The sequence below is a fragment of the Nyctibius grandis genome, chromosome 29 (assembly GCF_013368605.1).
Source record: "Nyctibius grandis isolate bNycGra1 chromosome 29, bNycGra1.pri, whole genome shotgun sequence".
Classification (NCBI taxonomy): Eukaryota; Metazoa; Chordata; class Aves; order Nyctibiiformes; family Nyctibiidae; genus Nyctibius; species Nyctibius grandis.
In genome coordinates, this window is record NC_090686.1 from 812,359 (window position 1) to 828,962 (window position 16,604).

General features: G+C 36.8%; 1 protein-coding gene across 1 annotated transcript in view; it reads left to right on the forward strand.

The window, feature by feature from the left end:
• Positions 1 to 16,604, forward strand: part of DOCK3 (dedicator of cytokinesis 3) — a 209,176-nt gene that overhangs the window by 32,081 nt on the left and 160,491 nt on the right. The window contains exons 4-5 of the mRNA XM_068419791.1: positions 124 to 179; positions 3,878 to 3,974. Of these exons, the coding sequence (XP_068275892.1) occupies positions 124 to 179; positions 3,878 to 3,974 (153 nt within the window). The remainder of the gene's footprint in view (positions 1 to 123; positions 180 to 3,877; positions 3,975 to 16,604) is intronic.

Below are 16,604 nucleotides of genomic sequence, written 5' to 3' on the forward strand. Positions count from 1 at the left end.
TTCTTTGACACAGTTAGGGGTTTTTTTAATAGGTATATTAGCAATTATTTATTGTGGCTTAGGGTATAAATGCTGAAAACTGCAAATGTATTTTTCTAACTTACAGACTTTTTTCTCTTGCAGGGGATTTTTCCTGCAAACTATATTCACTTGAAAAAGGCAATTGTCAGTAACAGAGGGTGAGTATTTTTCCTTCTCTTTAAGAAGCTGCAGTGTTTCTCATCTAGAAGAGAATCTAAGAAGTAGTTATTAAAATTTATAGGGTGGTTTTAGGTCCTTGTATCTGTTGTTGTGTATTAGGATTTAAAAATTAAATGTAATTCTGCAGAGCTTTGTGGGTTTTTTTTTTTGTTTTTTAATATAGCAAGTATCAATTCTGTTGGTTACTCCTGTTCACTTTTGCTCGTAAAATTGTAACTCCAGAGGTATCATCTGAAACACAGGCATTTTAAAAAACTTTGTTTATATTTTTCATTTCTGCTTGTTCCTCTCTGGCGAAATTCTATATGTTCCTGTTATGGAGGCATCAGCATATAGACAGCCCATCTTGTTTATTAGCAGATTTTCACTGAGACGTAGCTGACAGGGCAGCTGTGTTACTGTGAAACTTTTCAAAAGCTTCCAACCCTCCACACCTTAAGCCAAGGAATGACTGAAATACACTCTGCTGAAAATATTTTACCTTCACTGTCTTTATATGTAGCTCGTATGTTTGCTAAAGGTAGGCTTGATTTAGGTAATGTGAATAGCAATACTGATGGCGACATAATGCCAGAGATTTTACTGTGTGTAGGCTCTATAACCTGCAAGGTTTCCTGTGAGATTGACTGAGACTCCTGAAATCAATATCCTGTGTCTTCATGGCTGCTCTTCCCTGCGTTTGCTAGGTTAAGGTCACTGTGGGGAGATTTCTAAGTGCAGCATTTCAGACTGTGACCCAAGGCAACAAATTAAATGTGGAAGATAAAACGTATTAAATGGCATTTGGTGAAGTACCTGTAGAAAAATATGTGACTTCTGATAGTCTTGAGTTGTGTATTTATCCTCAAAGGGACTGAGTAAAGATTGTAAGGGCAACTGTAATACCGATGCTTCATAACTTTGGGGTGTAATAAAATTATATATATTGCATAGAATGACTATTTGTAATGTCTGCTCTCCTTAGGGGGAAGACCATTTTCCTGTAATCTGTAGTTAATTAGTACTTGATGTTAGTTGAGAATTTGTAAAGGGCAACCAGGTCAGGATATTTAGATACTTACTAGGAAAGCTGATATACTTTTTAAAATAAGTATCAAAGACTGGTATACCAATTAATACAACAGAACATAATACAGTTCTAAACCAGACATCATGGTTATTTCATGTTTTGGTAAAAGAAATTCTGCCCCGGTGTTTAAGAATATATTCGGAGTGCCAATATAAACACTTGTGAAATAATAAAGCATGGTATATAATGTTCTTATATTTCAGTCACAGACCCAACGTAATGTCATTAATATGTGGGTATAATGGAGGAAGTGCAGGGTTATAGGAATGCAAAGCATTATATTTATATAGTTAAATGAAGACCTGATATACATTCTCTTTAAATCCAGCCATAGTGTTGAGGACTGATCTTCCAAACTGTTTTATTTTTCACTGATGCCACAAGTCTGTAAATCCATTTCCAAAAATAATATTTAGGAGAACATTTTTCTTTGGTTTGGATTCCCCCCCCATATTAACTAAAGTGTATTGTGTGATTCCTTTCATCCTTTCATTTTCTGTGGTTTCTTAAAGGGATGTTGAACTATTTTGAATCCCTTCCCTGTAATGGCATTTTACAGAGATCTGAAAAGAACTGAATTTTCAGCTAGAAGTGGTTGTGGCATCATTTTTAATATTGTTAGTGTCAAGCAACCTTTTGATGATACATACTAAATGCAGACTTTTTGTTTAGCCATTTAAATGATCTTTGAATATGAGCTGAAGAACAGATGTTGGGATTTTCATCATATTCTTAGTGTCATACTTCAAATCACAAGCATACTCTGTGGAGATTTGTTAAAGCATTAATTGAGATTTCGTAGTCTTACTGTGGCCAAATTCAGAAAAATAAAAAAAACTAAAAAACCAACCAAACCAAACCAAAACCACACAAAAACATTGCAGGAGTAGAAATAAAGCACAATCTCAGATGCCAAGTGTCTGTCAGTGTTTCAGTTTCCCGCAACAAAATGTGGGAATGATGAGGTCATTGGCATAATAATAGAAAAAAATGGTGATCTGTCACGTCTCCTGGTATGTATGTATATGAATTGGTGCTTCCCAGTCCCAGCTTTAGTGGGTTGAATGCATGCCTAATATGACTGTGTCAGGTTTTAAGATAGTGATGTTTCTAATATATGTATATTTTGGATCCTAATATAAGATTTACTTAGGTCATTGATGTGAATATGAGTTTTTTGTAGCTTGGAAACGCAGAATTGAAGCTTTTGTTTGATAAATTTTCTGCTCCAAGGATACAGAGAGACATACAGTCACTTCACTTCATCATCCTCTCCCTCATCACTTGTTACTTTTGGCTTCAGCTAATGTGGCACCTTTATTTCTAGTAAGGATTTTCAAAAGCAAAATATTGCCATGAAAGTGTGTGGCTTTTTTTTTTTTTTTTTAAATGATTAACTGTGCTCTCTTTTAAAAACAAACAAAACAAAACAAACCCCACCTTTTGGAATTAATTACATCTCATTGTTTGCCTATTTACTTGTTAGCACTCATTTAACTCTGCACAAAGGACAGGAGAAATAGCCTAAACTGGCTATGGAATGGGGAGTTTGTAGCTTCCCTACAGGAGAATTTAAAAATAGCCATATGCACAGTTGTACTGCTGAAGAGGAAGGGATCGGTGTCCTTCATGGTTGTTGGATGTGCTCCAGAGGCTCTCTCTCACTTGGCACTACTTGTCCCAAACCACCTTTTGAGCCAGCATTTTTCAGTACTGCTACTTTAGAACCTATGAAAATTTTTTCCAACACGGTGTATTTCAGAAATGTGGTGGGGTTTTTGTGTCAGTGGGGTTTTTTGGTTTTGTTTTTTTGTGTTTTTTTTTCTTTTTTTTAAATTCTTCCTCTTTCTTTAAAAATTGCTAAAGGAGCATAAGCTTGAACTAGACCTTATTTTTACAATGTCTGACGTATTTCAGTAATAGCATGCAACATAAAGGGCAAGTCAAGGCACTAATGGCTCAGATAATATAATGGTATTACAATACATACATTAGTTATCACATTCTTGCGGTTCAGTGTGATGAAAGAACAGAGCGTATGCTGCTTGTTTCGTGGGTATGGAGGATCTTGACGACAAAGGGACAAGTCCTGTTCTTTTGATTAGAGGATAGCTCACTCAGGTTTCATATCCAATATTGAAAAAGTCTTCTGGATAGGAAGGTTTAATAGATGGTAGATCTTTTGGGTAGTTAATGATGTTGGCTAACATATTAATTGGAGGGGGAAAAAAGTGTTGAACTGCCTTAGAGAGAAGGGATGCAAACTGTGAAGGACCCCACTTTACAGGCAAGTTAATTTAACATGCTATAATCATGAAAAGTGTTTTCATTGACCTTGATTAGAATGAAAAGATCTGTTTTGATTAGGTAACTAGAAAATGCTTCACATAAGCTGATTCTTGTGGAATGTAGTGGAGGAACAATTGATATGACTGGAGTTGCTTCAGTGTTAAAACAGAAAAATGTTGCTCTTAAGATATTTTCTTTTATGTTGAACAAATGCAAACAAATTTAAGTTCTAGGATTTTACAAATTACTATGTTGACGTCATTTTCTTCTTCTACCTTTTCCAGGGTACCTTTCCTAATTTTTTCCACTCTTTTATAGGCAATATGAAACAGTTGTTCCGCTTGAAGATTCTGTCGTGACTGAAGTCACAGCAACACTGCAGGAATGGGCTGTGCTCTGGAAACAGCTGTATGTGGTAAGAACAGTACTCTTCTCATTGTACTTTATCTCTCAAATACCTTCGGAGATATGTTGCCTGCATTTTACTCCATTAGGAAAAATTCATAATCAATATAAGAATTGTTAGATTCATTATATCTAGTGGGGGGGTCACTAACTGCAGAATCACTGATTATGTGAGGTTCACATGGGCTACATTGGAAATTTCAGCAGTTTTGAAATTCTGCCTTCAGATCTGAAAGCTTCATTGTTTAAAGAAACCCAGTTTTAAAGTGTACTTAAATATGTAAGAAATAGTATGTGTTTAGTGTTCCTTCCCCTATTAAAAATAAACACCCAAGAGAAGTGTATTGAGTTTTATACTCACCTATTTTATATAGTTTTCAGTTGCTGCCACATATTGTCACCTACCTCTGCTTTCATCTTTGTCCTTCTCTTACATTTTTAACAGCCAAATCCCATGGAGCAGCGAATAAACTTGCATGTTTGAAAGTATTTTTTTCACCCCATATATTTACAGCCACAACTGTAGGATTAGGATCAAGAACTGTAGGTGGTGCAAGCAAGAATTCCCTTTCTTTCCTTAGTTTAGAGAAATACCTTTACATAGAGCTGCAGCAGCTGTGTTCCCTTATTTAAACCTGAAGTGACAGTAGTTAGATATCTAGGAAATAGGACTGGAGAAGATACAGTTAAATGAGTCTCGTGTATCTCTAGCATAACCAGCCATGTTCCATACTCCCTTCAAAAAGAAATCAAGTCTATTTGAAATTAGTCTTACTTTTGTTGCTCCTATTTCCTCTGTGGGGATCATACGCCTCTGAAGAAATTTTCTTGGAAAGTAGCATCCAGTCTAATTGGGAGGGGCATGGTACATGGTATATATACTTTATACCACCGTTACACCTACTAATCCTTGTTTTTCCATTTCAAATACTTACCTCTCTGGTGTATGTGAATAAAGCAATCTTTTTTTTGTTTTCTTCCTGTAAGATTATCTCTCTCCCCAGTGTCAGATGAAGAAGGCAACAGTAATACTGACAATGGTATTGAATTGGAGAAAGGGGAATCATTCTATCTGTAAATGAGTTATGCTTCCTTTCTACTGATCTATTTCTTTTTTATTGTTAAAACTAGTTCTTGAGGGGAGGGAGAGAGAAAGCTCTAGCTATAAACTTCCACTTAGTGATTTTCTTTCTGGGACTGCTTTCTATTCTAGCTCATTATACTTATAACATTGCACACGACATTGTTGTATTTTTAAATAACAGGGGAAAGAATTTACTGTTTTCATAGAACTTTGGGAGGAGATATCTGTTCCACGATGAGAAGAAAATGGCAGAGCTTCAGAGTAGAAAATGAATTGTTTTGTGGTAGGTTTCTCCAGAAATTATTAAAACAAACAAACAAACAAACAAAAAAAAACAAACAAAAAAACCAACAACAACAACAAAAAAAAACAAAACAAAAGAAATCACCACCACAAAGCAAACAAAAGAAAAACAACCCAACCCAAACCCAAATATTTTCTAATATAGAAATAACCAGAGAATTGTTTAGGTTGGAAGGGACCTCTTGATGATCTAGCTCAACTGCCTTCTCAAGTAGGGTCAGCTAGAGTAGTTTGTCCAGAACTGTATCCAGTCAGATTTTGAGTTTCTTGTGAGTGGAGACTCCACAGTTTCCTTGGACAAAGCTGTCAGTGTTTGACCACTTTCCATGTTTCCTTATGTTCAAGACTACTGATGTAGTACCGTAGCGCTTCTGACATGAAAGAACAATCTACGCCGGTTTTAGGTGGGTAGCAGAAATTTGTCCCAGTTACAAACTGTGAATCTGAAGCCTGAGGAAGTGTACAGAGGTGCACAGATGGATGTGGCAGGGCTAGGATTAGGATTTTATAATTGGTGTTTAGGCTAGAAGCTATGCTATAAGGTCCTATCTTAAAATATATTAAGAGACTAAATGGAAATACTTGCTTGTTGGTGGATCAGCACCAGCAGAAATCTTTTATTATTCCCAAACTGTAATACGAATCATCTAAGAAATCTAATTAATGTTATTTATCATGCTACTGTGCCTAGTCAGCTTTGTAGAAAAGATTTTTACTGTAGTGAAAGTTCAAATGCTAGTTGTTACTGCAGATGTTTTCAGTAGGTCAGTACCTATAAATGGTAACAGTAGGCACTGCGTTATTACTAGTATTTCACTGTAAGACAATTGCCAAACAAAATGTACAGCATCTCTTAACATCTCTGAATAGGCTAAAATGTTCATCTCCTGCTTTTTGCAAACTTCTTACTTGGGATTATCGTTGGAAAGACCAAGTTTGTTTCAATTAAAAATTCCAAGAGATTGCTGTAGTAGTATTGTTAGATACAGTGTAAGGTTTGTATTTGCATTTCAGTTAAACAACAGGAACTGGAATGTAATACCCAGGAAGCCTGGAGCGATGAAAACACTGCCTGAAGAGGGATGCTGTGTTGTTCCAAGATAAAATAGCTCAGCTGAAAAACTATTGGAGGGAGGAGGAGAACAGTGAGAAATGGAAGGGCAACGTGAAGCGCAACTTTGAGAGAGACAGTTGTGGAAAATTAGTTTGTGTAAAATATCGGCAGTCTTCTTTGGTTCTCTCTGACCACAGAGAGTCCATGCTATTACTAGGAAGAAACTGTGCATGGGGAAGCTTGAAGAGGTTTGAGTTATGAGAGTTGTGCAGTAATTTTAGTTTGTAGGTCTGTGGAATACATATTGGAAAGATTAACCTGAGTTCACTGTACTACACAGGGCTGTGATATTCTTGTAATTTTTGCTATCAAGGTGAAAGCCAAGTGATAACCTTAGTAGCCTGGAAGCTGAGACTGTGGAGAAAAAGGCATTTGTGTGCAATGAGTTCTTAAATGAAGGGCTAAAATGAATTTGAAATAGATGTATGGTGTTTTCTTTCCTTTACTGTAATATCATGTTATGCTCTGAGTAGTTGGATTCTGACATTATAACCCTTTAAATGCTAAGAAAACAAGATTTTTGAAAATGCATTAGGTTTTTCTCAACTTGGAAAGGGAAAGACATACAAATAATACTGGTATGGAAGCTATCAGAAAATTTATTCAGGGTTTTTGTTATTTATGTTGGGTATTTTTTGTAGTAGTAATGATAACCTAGTTAAAAATTCTATCACCTTTATTTGTTACTGATTAATCAGTAATAGAATTTAAATATTGAATACTTTTAAAGGAGTAGCGACATGACTTTTATGGTTCTGGGATACAAAAGAGCCCTTTTTTCCCCCCTATTTGAATATGCAGTCTCTTTGCAGATAGATACAGTGTCATGACACTTGAACATAAAAGAAGCAGTTCTTTGCTTTCTGATCTGCCTGTATCCAGGCTTCTAAGACGCACACAGAGACAGTAAGATTTAGTAACTACTTTCTGTCAAAAAAGGTCCCTGTTCTATTTAACTTACTTCGTTTGGATCTTCCTACTTTCACTGCCATTGTACAAAATCTTAGGGAGGGAGTTCGCAGGAACTGGGTGTTTAAGATCTGTACTATGTAAACGCTGTATACTGATTTGCTCATAAGGTGGGTAGAGTTTCTGATAACCCTAGCTGACCAGATGTGTGTACCTATGTGTGAGTTTATGTATACACATACATACTCATATGTACATATATTGTCACTAAGTGTGTGGACCCTGTATCTTGTGTTACCGTTTTGCCTGGCTCAAATAATCCATATTGTTATTTAGATTAATGTCGACAAGATACCTATTTCATTTTGTGGGAAGCCTCAGAAATTTAAAAGAAGGTTCTACTTATCCTTTCTCAGTATTACAAAGGCTTATAAACAAAAGATGCCAGTGATTCCCTCCCCCAGTATTACACTTAATATGGAGTGGAAGAGGAAAGAAAAATAAGATTATTATTGGTACCACTATGGGAAGCTGAGCTTGTTCTTGGGACTACTCCAGAGGGACAAGGAAGAGAGAGCGGAAAAGCAAGAACAAACCTTTGAGAGACTTCTGCAGGCACAGAGGTGGATAAAGATGCAAAATTGCATTTGTTATGGTGAAATGCATGTGTGGGGCTCTCATGTAGTTGTCCAGACCAGTGTATGAATTCAACTGAGACAGAAAAATAACACAAATAAGGCAGAAAACTTTCTCTTTTACCCTGTATGTGTTGATAAGATTTGTTATTTTTGTACTACTTCTAAATAAAGAATCTGCAAGTTCTCTGTGAGCTTTAGTTAATTAGGTCAAACAAGACTCCTGTGAGTTGTTAAGTCAGCTAAAGAGATCACTGAAACTCACAGTTGGAGCATAGTAGCTATTTTAACAGTAAAAAAAAATTCCTCAGAGTTTAAGATGTGATGTGAGGACTATTTCTGTTGAAATAGCAGATGACTGTAGAGAGACCAAACATAATTGCCCAATTTAGAATTTGGTCAGATCAATAAAGGTAACTTGCTACTTTTATGCAGAAGGAGAGCAGGGGGAAGAGTGTGGAGTGACTTCTCATTTAGTTTTAGGAGTAAGACCTAATGGCACTGGGAATAGATGGAATTTTTGCCAGCTGAGTCTGAAACAAATTTCCTATTGGCTCCTTTTCAATTTTCTGAGGATTCTATCAAGTAAAAGCAAGTGGGTAAAAGGACTTGGTGCAATTGAAACTATCCAATTTGGGTGTTCCAGGGTGTCCCTAAAATTGAAGCATTAATTCAAACTCATCGTAAAAAAAAAAATGCCATTCGCTGATTCACTAATGTAGTTTACTCTTGTATTGGAATATTTTATGAGACATTTTTACTTAGTGAGATGGCTTTTGCTTCATGTCTGATAAAACATGGAACTGCTGATGCATTTTCTAAACTATGTAGACAGAAAAAGTGTGGTATGATCTAAAACAGACATGCTGCATCTGAGGCCTACTTCAGAAGGTCTCCCTTGAAGGAATAGGATGGAAAGTCAAGGCTGGGTGTATTTCATGCACACATACAGTTCTGTGCAAGCAGACTCCTAGAAAGATGAGGTATTTGTACTGAGACATATGTACAGAGATGGTATTGTACATATATGTGGTCCTCTTTCCTTTTTCAGAGTAATTTTCAATGTTACCTGCAAATGGGTGCAAAAAGATGTCACCCATCTTTTAGGGTGATTTGTTCAGGCATTGTGAAAGAGACATCTAAAAAGAATCTTAAGAGCTTGTCTGGCCCCAGTTGTCACTGACAGAGAGACTCAAAGTTATCACTTTACTATTCCTAGACCTGTATTCTAGTGTTTGGCAGTATTATGGATATTTTGATACCTTTCTATGGTTGGAGTGAAGGATGGATCTTCATGGAGTGGCCAGAAACTCAGATATGAGTTTGAGGCAGCCAACAGTGTTGTTAAGTGCTACACAGAATATAAGGGAAACTAAGAGTAAATATTTCCACTTTCAGTAAGTAACATCTAGTTCTTCAGTTTCTCAAAGGGAACAGTGCACTGGGAAAACATCTGATTGCTTAGCAACCTAATCAGAGGCTTTTAGCAGATTTGTCATTTGATTACTAGAAAATACTTGAACATTTTTCTTGATTGAGTTGTTAAGGGTACGTGCAGAATGATTTGGAGAATGCAGAATGATGAACACTGCAGTGTTGCATGTATAAGATGGATATTTTGATAATTTGGTATGTTCAGTCATGGAAGGGGAAGCTGGAGATAAGTCACAGAACCATAGAATAGCCCAGGTTGGAAGGGACCTCAGAAGATCAACTGGTCCAACCTTTTTTTGGAAATGGAGCCTGGATGAGATGATCTAGCACCCTGTGCAATTGCATCTTGAAAACATCCAGTGATGGGGACTCGACCACATCATCCCTGGGGAGGTTGTTCCAGTGAATGATTGTTCTTACTGTAAAAAATTTCTTTCTCATGTTGAGATGAAACTTCTCCCCATGCAATTTATACCCATTGCCCCTTGTCATCTCCATGTGGCTCCTTGTGAAGAGGGAGCCTCCATCCTCCTTGTAACTGCCCTTTAAGTACTAGAATACTGTGATGAGGTCCACTTGAGACGCCTTCTTCAGGGAGAAAAGACCAAACTCCTTTTGCCTTTTCTCATAGGGCAGGTACTTCAGCCCTTGATCATCTTTGTGGCCCTCCTTTGGACCCCCTCCAGTCTGTCTGCGTCTTTCTTGAATTGTGGGGATCAGAATAAAGACCACAATATAGAAGTGTCCCAGTGTGATTTGTCTACTCATTGCCTTAGGCAGTTAGAAGTTTTTGTACCTAAAATCTTAGGCTTTTACACTGCTTAGGTATGTTGTCTTTGGCAAGTTGAGTAGAAGTCCTTCTCATGCTTTGTTAAACTGAGACTTGCATTTACGTAAATTTATTAGCTCTGGTTTCTTGGAGGTCTTTAGTGGATGTCATGACCTCCACGTTTCTTCTTTGGTGAAACAGTCCTGATGTAGAATCTACACTTAATATTTATTAGGTCACTGCCATAAAATGCAATCCATTTCAGTACATCTCCCCGTTAGCACTAACAGTTTAAGTGCTTCATATTTTAAGATTATAAAGGGTTTCCATAATTATTATTTTTCCCTTCCTTATTTTTAAGAGATTTAATGCAGTTGGTCTCTCATAGTGATTTGTGAAAGTCTACGAGCTTTAAGGAGTTAGAAGTAGGCATAAATTTTTAGGAGAGTAAAATAAGATTAGTTTGAAAGCAAGTCTTGTATCATTAAAATTTGAAAAATTATGATAATTGGTTTGAAAGTTACTTTCCTTTGAAAACCACAGAACTTATGGCTAGTTTATTGGATTTAAAGAACAGTATACAAGAGCAATATATGCAGTACATTTCACCTGTCATTTACTTCCACATACAGGTTCATGATATCATTTAAGGTTATTAGGATCAACTAGACAATTCTTACGTATTTTCAAGCAAACAAAAGGTTGATTGTAAAACAAAAACTGCAAAGTATTAATCAGACTGTTTGGGAGGAATATATGTTTTGAGTTACTATGGGGATGGATAGATTTTTATAGATTTTAAAAATAAAGACAGAATTAAATGCAAATCACCTTCTAGTGTCCTTGGCAAGTCCTACTGTGACAAACGATGTGCAGGGTGTTTTTATAATTTCTTGCTTTGTAGGAGAATGTTATTTAGTCGTTGATACGGGAGGTCATAATATGCTCTTTTATTTTGATAAGCAGAAAAGAATTGCTGCCTTCCTGATACTGAAATCCATAGCAAATTGTGGGGGAGATTTGGAGGGGGGGTGTGAGATTAATTTTAGGTTTTTGAAGTATTAACTCATTTGTAGTTAACAGAGAGCTCTTTCATTTTAGAACAATATCCAGTCTACCGCATGCTGAAAACAGTGTTACAGTATACACGTAAAGTACACGTGCAATATTAAAACGTGGGAATTTGATTTTATTGAAGGCTGGTTTAATGCTAGCTTTGAACAGACAACCAGCAAGGAAACAGAATAGAATTTACTCCAGGGAAGCCAGTGGCTGACCTGCAGATGCTTTCAAACTATTTCTTTTGTACCGTAGACATACTGAACACTTAATTACATTAGACTAGGGAAAGAAGGTTTTAATCCAAGGAGGTTTTAATCGAATTTAATTTGAGCGTTTCTTCATCTCTAACTGGAGAGACTCACCTGGGTTGTTCCCAATATGATGTTACAATGGAATTGCATTTGAAATACAGGCAAATGGTAGTGTGGTTTGCTTTTAGTCTACCAAAGATGTATTTTGAGGAAACATTGCAGTTTGTTTTGGTTTTGTTTTGTCTTTAAAGAACAGAAAATTAGAGAAGAGGGAACAAAAAGGGGGGTAGGGGAGAAACTGGCAATCTGGCTTTTGGGGAGTGAGTGAGCAAGCCTGTGTGCTTGCATAGAGCTTAGAAGGAAAAAGACTGTGCATCCCTGGTGGGTATTTATTGGAGCTAAAAAGACAGTTTGTTGGATTGCATTTTATAGAAGACAGATTTTTTTTTTTATTTTTTTTTTTTTTAATAGAAAAGCAAAGAACATCTGTCCTTTTGGCAGCCTGTGTGGCACCGTTGTCCATGTGGTATCAAGAAGTGTCCTTCAGTCTTATCCTGATTTATGTTACTTTCTGTTGTTTCTATCCTTAAGACATAGAAAAGAAAAGGTAACTAACATATAATAATTATAATTATTAATAATTATTGTAATTTTAGTATGTATCTCTATGTAACACAATTATAGATGTTTTCTGAGGGGAGTGGGGAACAGGAAGTTTCACAGGTGGGAGGGGTAGAAAATCAGGGTTATGGGAATTAGCATATGCACAGGCGTACCGAAAACCTTGGGGCTGGAGCGACAGAGAGCACTGTAGCTGCAGCAGCGCACAGCCAGCACTTGGCCTGCCAAATTTGATTACTCTCTGCATTGTTGCATTTGGCTAGGCAGGAGGTAACGGTTGATTATTGTGTCCTTCTAAACAAACAGGAATGAAAATGCATCTTAATTTAAAAACTCAGCGATAGGTCTGGCAAATGGATAGATGGTTAATGTTACATAAGGTATTCAGGTGAAATTAAACATTTAACATAATTATTAAAGACCTATTTCTTATTTCAGCTTCCGGCCACATGATTGTGGATATACTGTATAGATAATTGGTAAACAAAAGCTGTTCTAAAAGCATAAGTAGGGTTGCAGAGGCAAGCATTCAAGAACCAGGGAAATGCCTGTGTTCTCAGTTTAGTCTACTTTTTCTGTAAGAGTTAAGACCTTTAATTTTGTGGTCACTTACCATACGGTATATGGTAACGAGGCTGTAAACCTCCTTTCTTCTTCACATGTTTCAGCTATTCTCCAGTGAATAGTGAGTGTGACAAAGACTGCCAGAAAGAGGGAGAGCTGCCCTTGAAATGAAGAAATGCAATGCTCTCCCTCAAAGAGGGATGTCACCTTCCATCTTCCACGTTGATATTATAGGAGTTATCACAAGCTAGTTGCACAAAATTAGGGGATACTTAAATCTCTTTGTAAAACTGAGATAATATGATCTCTAGTCTTGCATGTATTTTCACAAAAATGTTGTAGGTTTGAAGCACTTGGATGATGAATGTTATGTAGAACTCATTAGAAATAGGGAATATCTGCCTTCATGGTAAGACTTGAATAATTTTTAGGAAACTAAGCCCAAAGAACCATACATTGAGCCACAAATAATAAAGAAAATCTGAATGGCTGCTCCTGAATTGATCAAAATAAAAAGGGGTTCTGCATGTTGTCATGCAATTAAAACCTATTGTAAAGCATATGTACAGGAGCCAGGGCTAATTTCGGTTACTGTTTATCCTCATTTTCTTGAGTGCTTGACTTTCTCTTTGGGTAATTTTCTCCTAACATGTTATTTGTGAATGTTGGAATGAAAAAGGGGGAAAGAAATACAAATTTTATCTTTGGAAACCACTCACGTAATTCCTTAAATTGATTGCATCTTAGTTTTGAGCTAACGGTGATTCATGGCCTTTGGAGAAATGTGTTCTCCTTTCAGAAATTCTTCTTCCTGTTTCGTCAAGTTTTATTGTTTAATGGAAGTTATCGTACTATGTTTTACATGTAAAGATTGCTTAAAATAGAAGGAATACAAAGAAACAAAAATAAAGAAATTGGGAGAGGTTTCTGCAAGAGAACTGTAAATTAATGTCTCACGTTTTCTGTGTTTGCCTTCCTATAAACTTCATGGTGGTTTTGTTTTGTTTTATTTTTAATTTAGAAGCAGAGTTGAGCTAGCTGATTGTTGATAGGTACAGCTTTGGTTTGGGTCATAGATGTTGATTAAATATAAAAACAATACTGATTGCCAAGTTTGATTTCAAAGTCTTTAGCTGCTATCACTGCTGTCACTGTGCTGTATAGTAAGAGCTTCTTCAGGTAGTGAAGATACTTTATGACTGTACATTTACCCCTAAAAATAACATACTGCCATTGAGGAAAAAAATAAATAAATCCATCAGCTGATATGAAAAGTTAATTCCAAAAGATAAATGCATTTAGGGCACCCCGATGGCTTATAAAACAAATACCCATTTCTTTTTAGTGCCAGTCCTCACTGCTGCTAACAGCTCCAGATCCAATGTGTTTTGATGAGATCCAGTACATATTACAAAAAAGCCTGTTGCTGAAATAATGGAAAGCATAAATAAAGTGTAGAATTATATTATTTTCTGATAATAGCCACTGATATATGTATATCTCTTTGTATCCGTGGCTTCCTGTTGATGTGGTCTCTAGTTTGTTTTCCTTCAGCACAAGTGCATGCTGCTGCTAATGGTCCCGGAGGGGCAAATGCTAAAGGTACATGAATACTACTCGCCCAAATACTGCGTCTCGCATGTGTGGCTGAGGGTGGCTTCGGTGGCTGTTGTGTAAGCAAGCGCAGAGACACAGGAAATTTAAGAACCCCTATTACAGGGGTGAGGGGGAAAGTAATACGTTTGGGTCCAAAGAAATTTAATTGCTTTTTTAAAATGGTATTTAAAGTCCACTCTTTTGCTCAAAGTTTTATCCTCATCAGTTAAGATTGCATGCACACGTGACTTGTCACAAGGCTTTCTAGGGCTAATACAACAATATTAATTCTTTCTTTTCACTGTGTTTTGCTGAGCTGTGTGTGAATTTTGGAATGTCATAGAATCAGAGAATCATTTAGGTTGGAAAAGACCCTTAAGATCATTGAGTCCAACCGTTAACCCAGCACTACCAAGCCCACCGCTAAACCATGTCCCTCAGCACCACATCTGCTTGTCTTTTAAATCCCCCCAGGGATGGTGACTCCACCACTTCCCTGGGCAGCCTGTTCCACTGCTTGACAACCCTTTGGGTGAAGGATCCCTAAACTGAAAGGACATTTCATAAATTTGGAAGATCCTAAGTCCCAAGATTTTATCTGGAGGTTTTTTTCATTCAGTAAGACATAGTAGTCTGAATGCAAAGACCTTTACATAGCAAGGGGAAATAGTGCTATCTGTTCTTTGCCATCTGGGCGTTAGCTGTTTGATCTAAATTAAATTGCAGTTGATGGAGCAGATTTCAGTTTATTCTTTCAGATATGTCCTGAGAGGTGATGGGGAATTTGTGAATGCTTGCTCTGTAGTCTGTGCAAGAGCAGGCATTCAGAAATGAAGCCGAGATTGCATCCTTTCAGAAGGAAAGGGAGAGTATTATTTAATACCTCTCTGGACTTCTCAAGCTGATGTAAGCTGGCAGTGCTGCTGAAAGAGGCAGTGTGTGTCCTTCCGTCCCCTCCGGCCCTGTGACCTGTTCCCACCCTGTCCGTGCTGGCAGCAGCGAGTGAGTGGACTGAGGAGCTGCGTGTTCCTGTGCTGTCCCTTGGCAGCTGATGAGGGGGAGTTTGAGCTTCTCTTTTGTTTAATCCAGTAGTTAATACCTTTTGGTAGAACTGTAACATCGATGTTTATCAAAGATGCCGGTTCAAAATTGTTATATTACTGTAAGACTTTCTTTGATTTAAGAGTAATACTTACAGATGTCTTTTATGAATTAGCTTAAGCTCAATTTGTTGTGTTACAGGTGTGTGTATTGTCAGTGTTTTCTAATACAACAGTTAAAGTACTAGTAGTGATCCTCCTGTACTACTTTTCCACACCTTCTATTACTGACAGCACTCAGTATTTTTTTTGACTCAGGGTAGGCCAGTGAGGGGTTGAAGGCAGTCATTTTATTTTGGGAATCCATCTGTATCTTCCTCCTTCATTTTTCCTGATAGCCTCAGAACTTGAGGTAATAGTTAATGAAGTTTTTTTGTTCTATATATGACCTGGCAATCTTAGCCGTCTTGCAGAGTCCATACTAAAGCAGCACTGAGTTACCATTTTTAAGGAGTGAGGTAGTAACATTTTTGGTCTCAGAATTTTTGTTTTGACCTCAATAGCTCAAGTTTAATTTGAAGTGCACAGGGCCAGTTACCCTCCACAGTGAGAAACTTCTGCAGTTTCTCTGCAGATTTCTGCCTAGTGAGTATCTAGTGATTGTAAGTGGTTTTACTAATACTGTCAAATGGACTTGTTATTTTTCTTATTAGAGGGATGTACTTGGAAACCTGCTCAGATGGGAGTTAATGAATTTCTAAAATGTAGCATAAAATACTGACTCATAACACTAAAAGAAAGTTAACTTATTTTCTGGAAAAACTGAGAAAGAAGAGCAGCAGAGGTTTCTTTTTAATGCTCTTTTCTGTGTGTTTACTAATGAAAAGGAAGGTGTAAAGAAACAGGTATACGGCAGGTTTTAATGAATGTGTTGATAGAGTTAATGGAATTAATTTACTGTAAATAAAAACATTAATGATGGAATATTTGGTAGAAAGGAAGAGAGGGAAGAAGAAAATAAGATCTTAACCACTGTGTTGTGTTTTTTTGTAACAACCAAATAACTTTAAGGGTATTGTATACAGATATTGCTAGTATCTTCATTTCATTTAAATGTATGTGTTGATCTTGGAAGTTACTGGTCCATGTGCTGGATCCTTGTGTAGATGTGGTGTATTTTTAATATTTAAAAAATACAGTTATTTTAAAAAAAGAAACTGTGCTGTCACTTTGAATAGGGAGATGCATGTTACTTAAA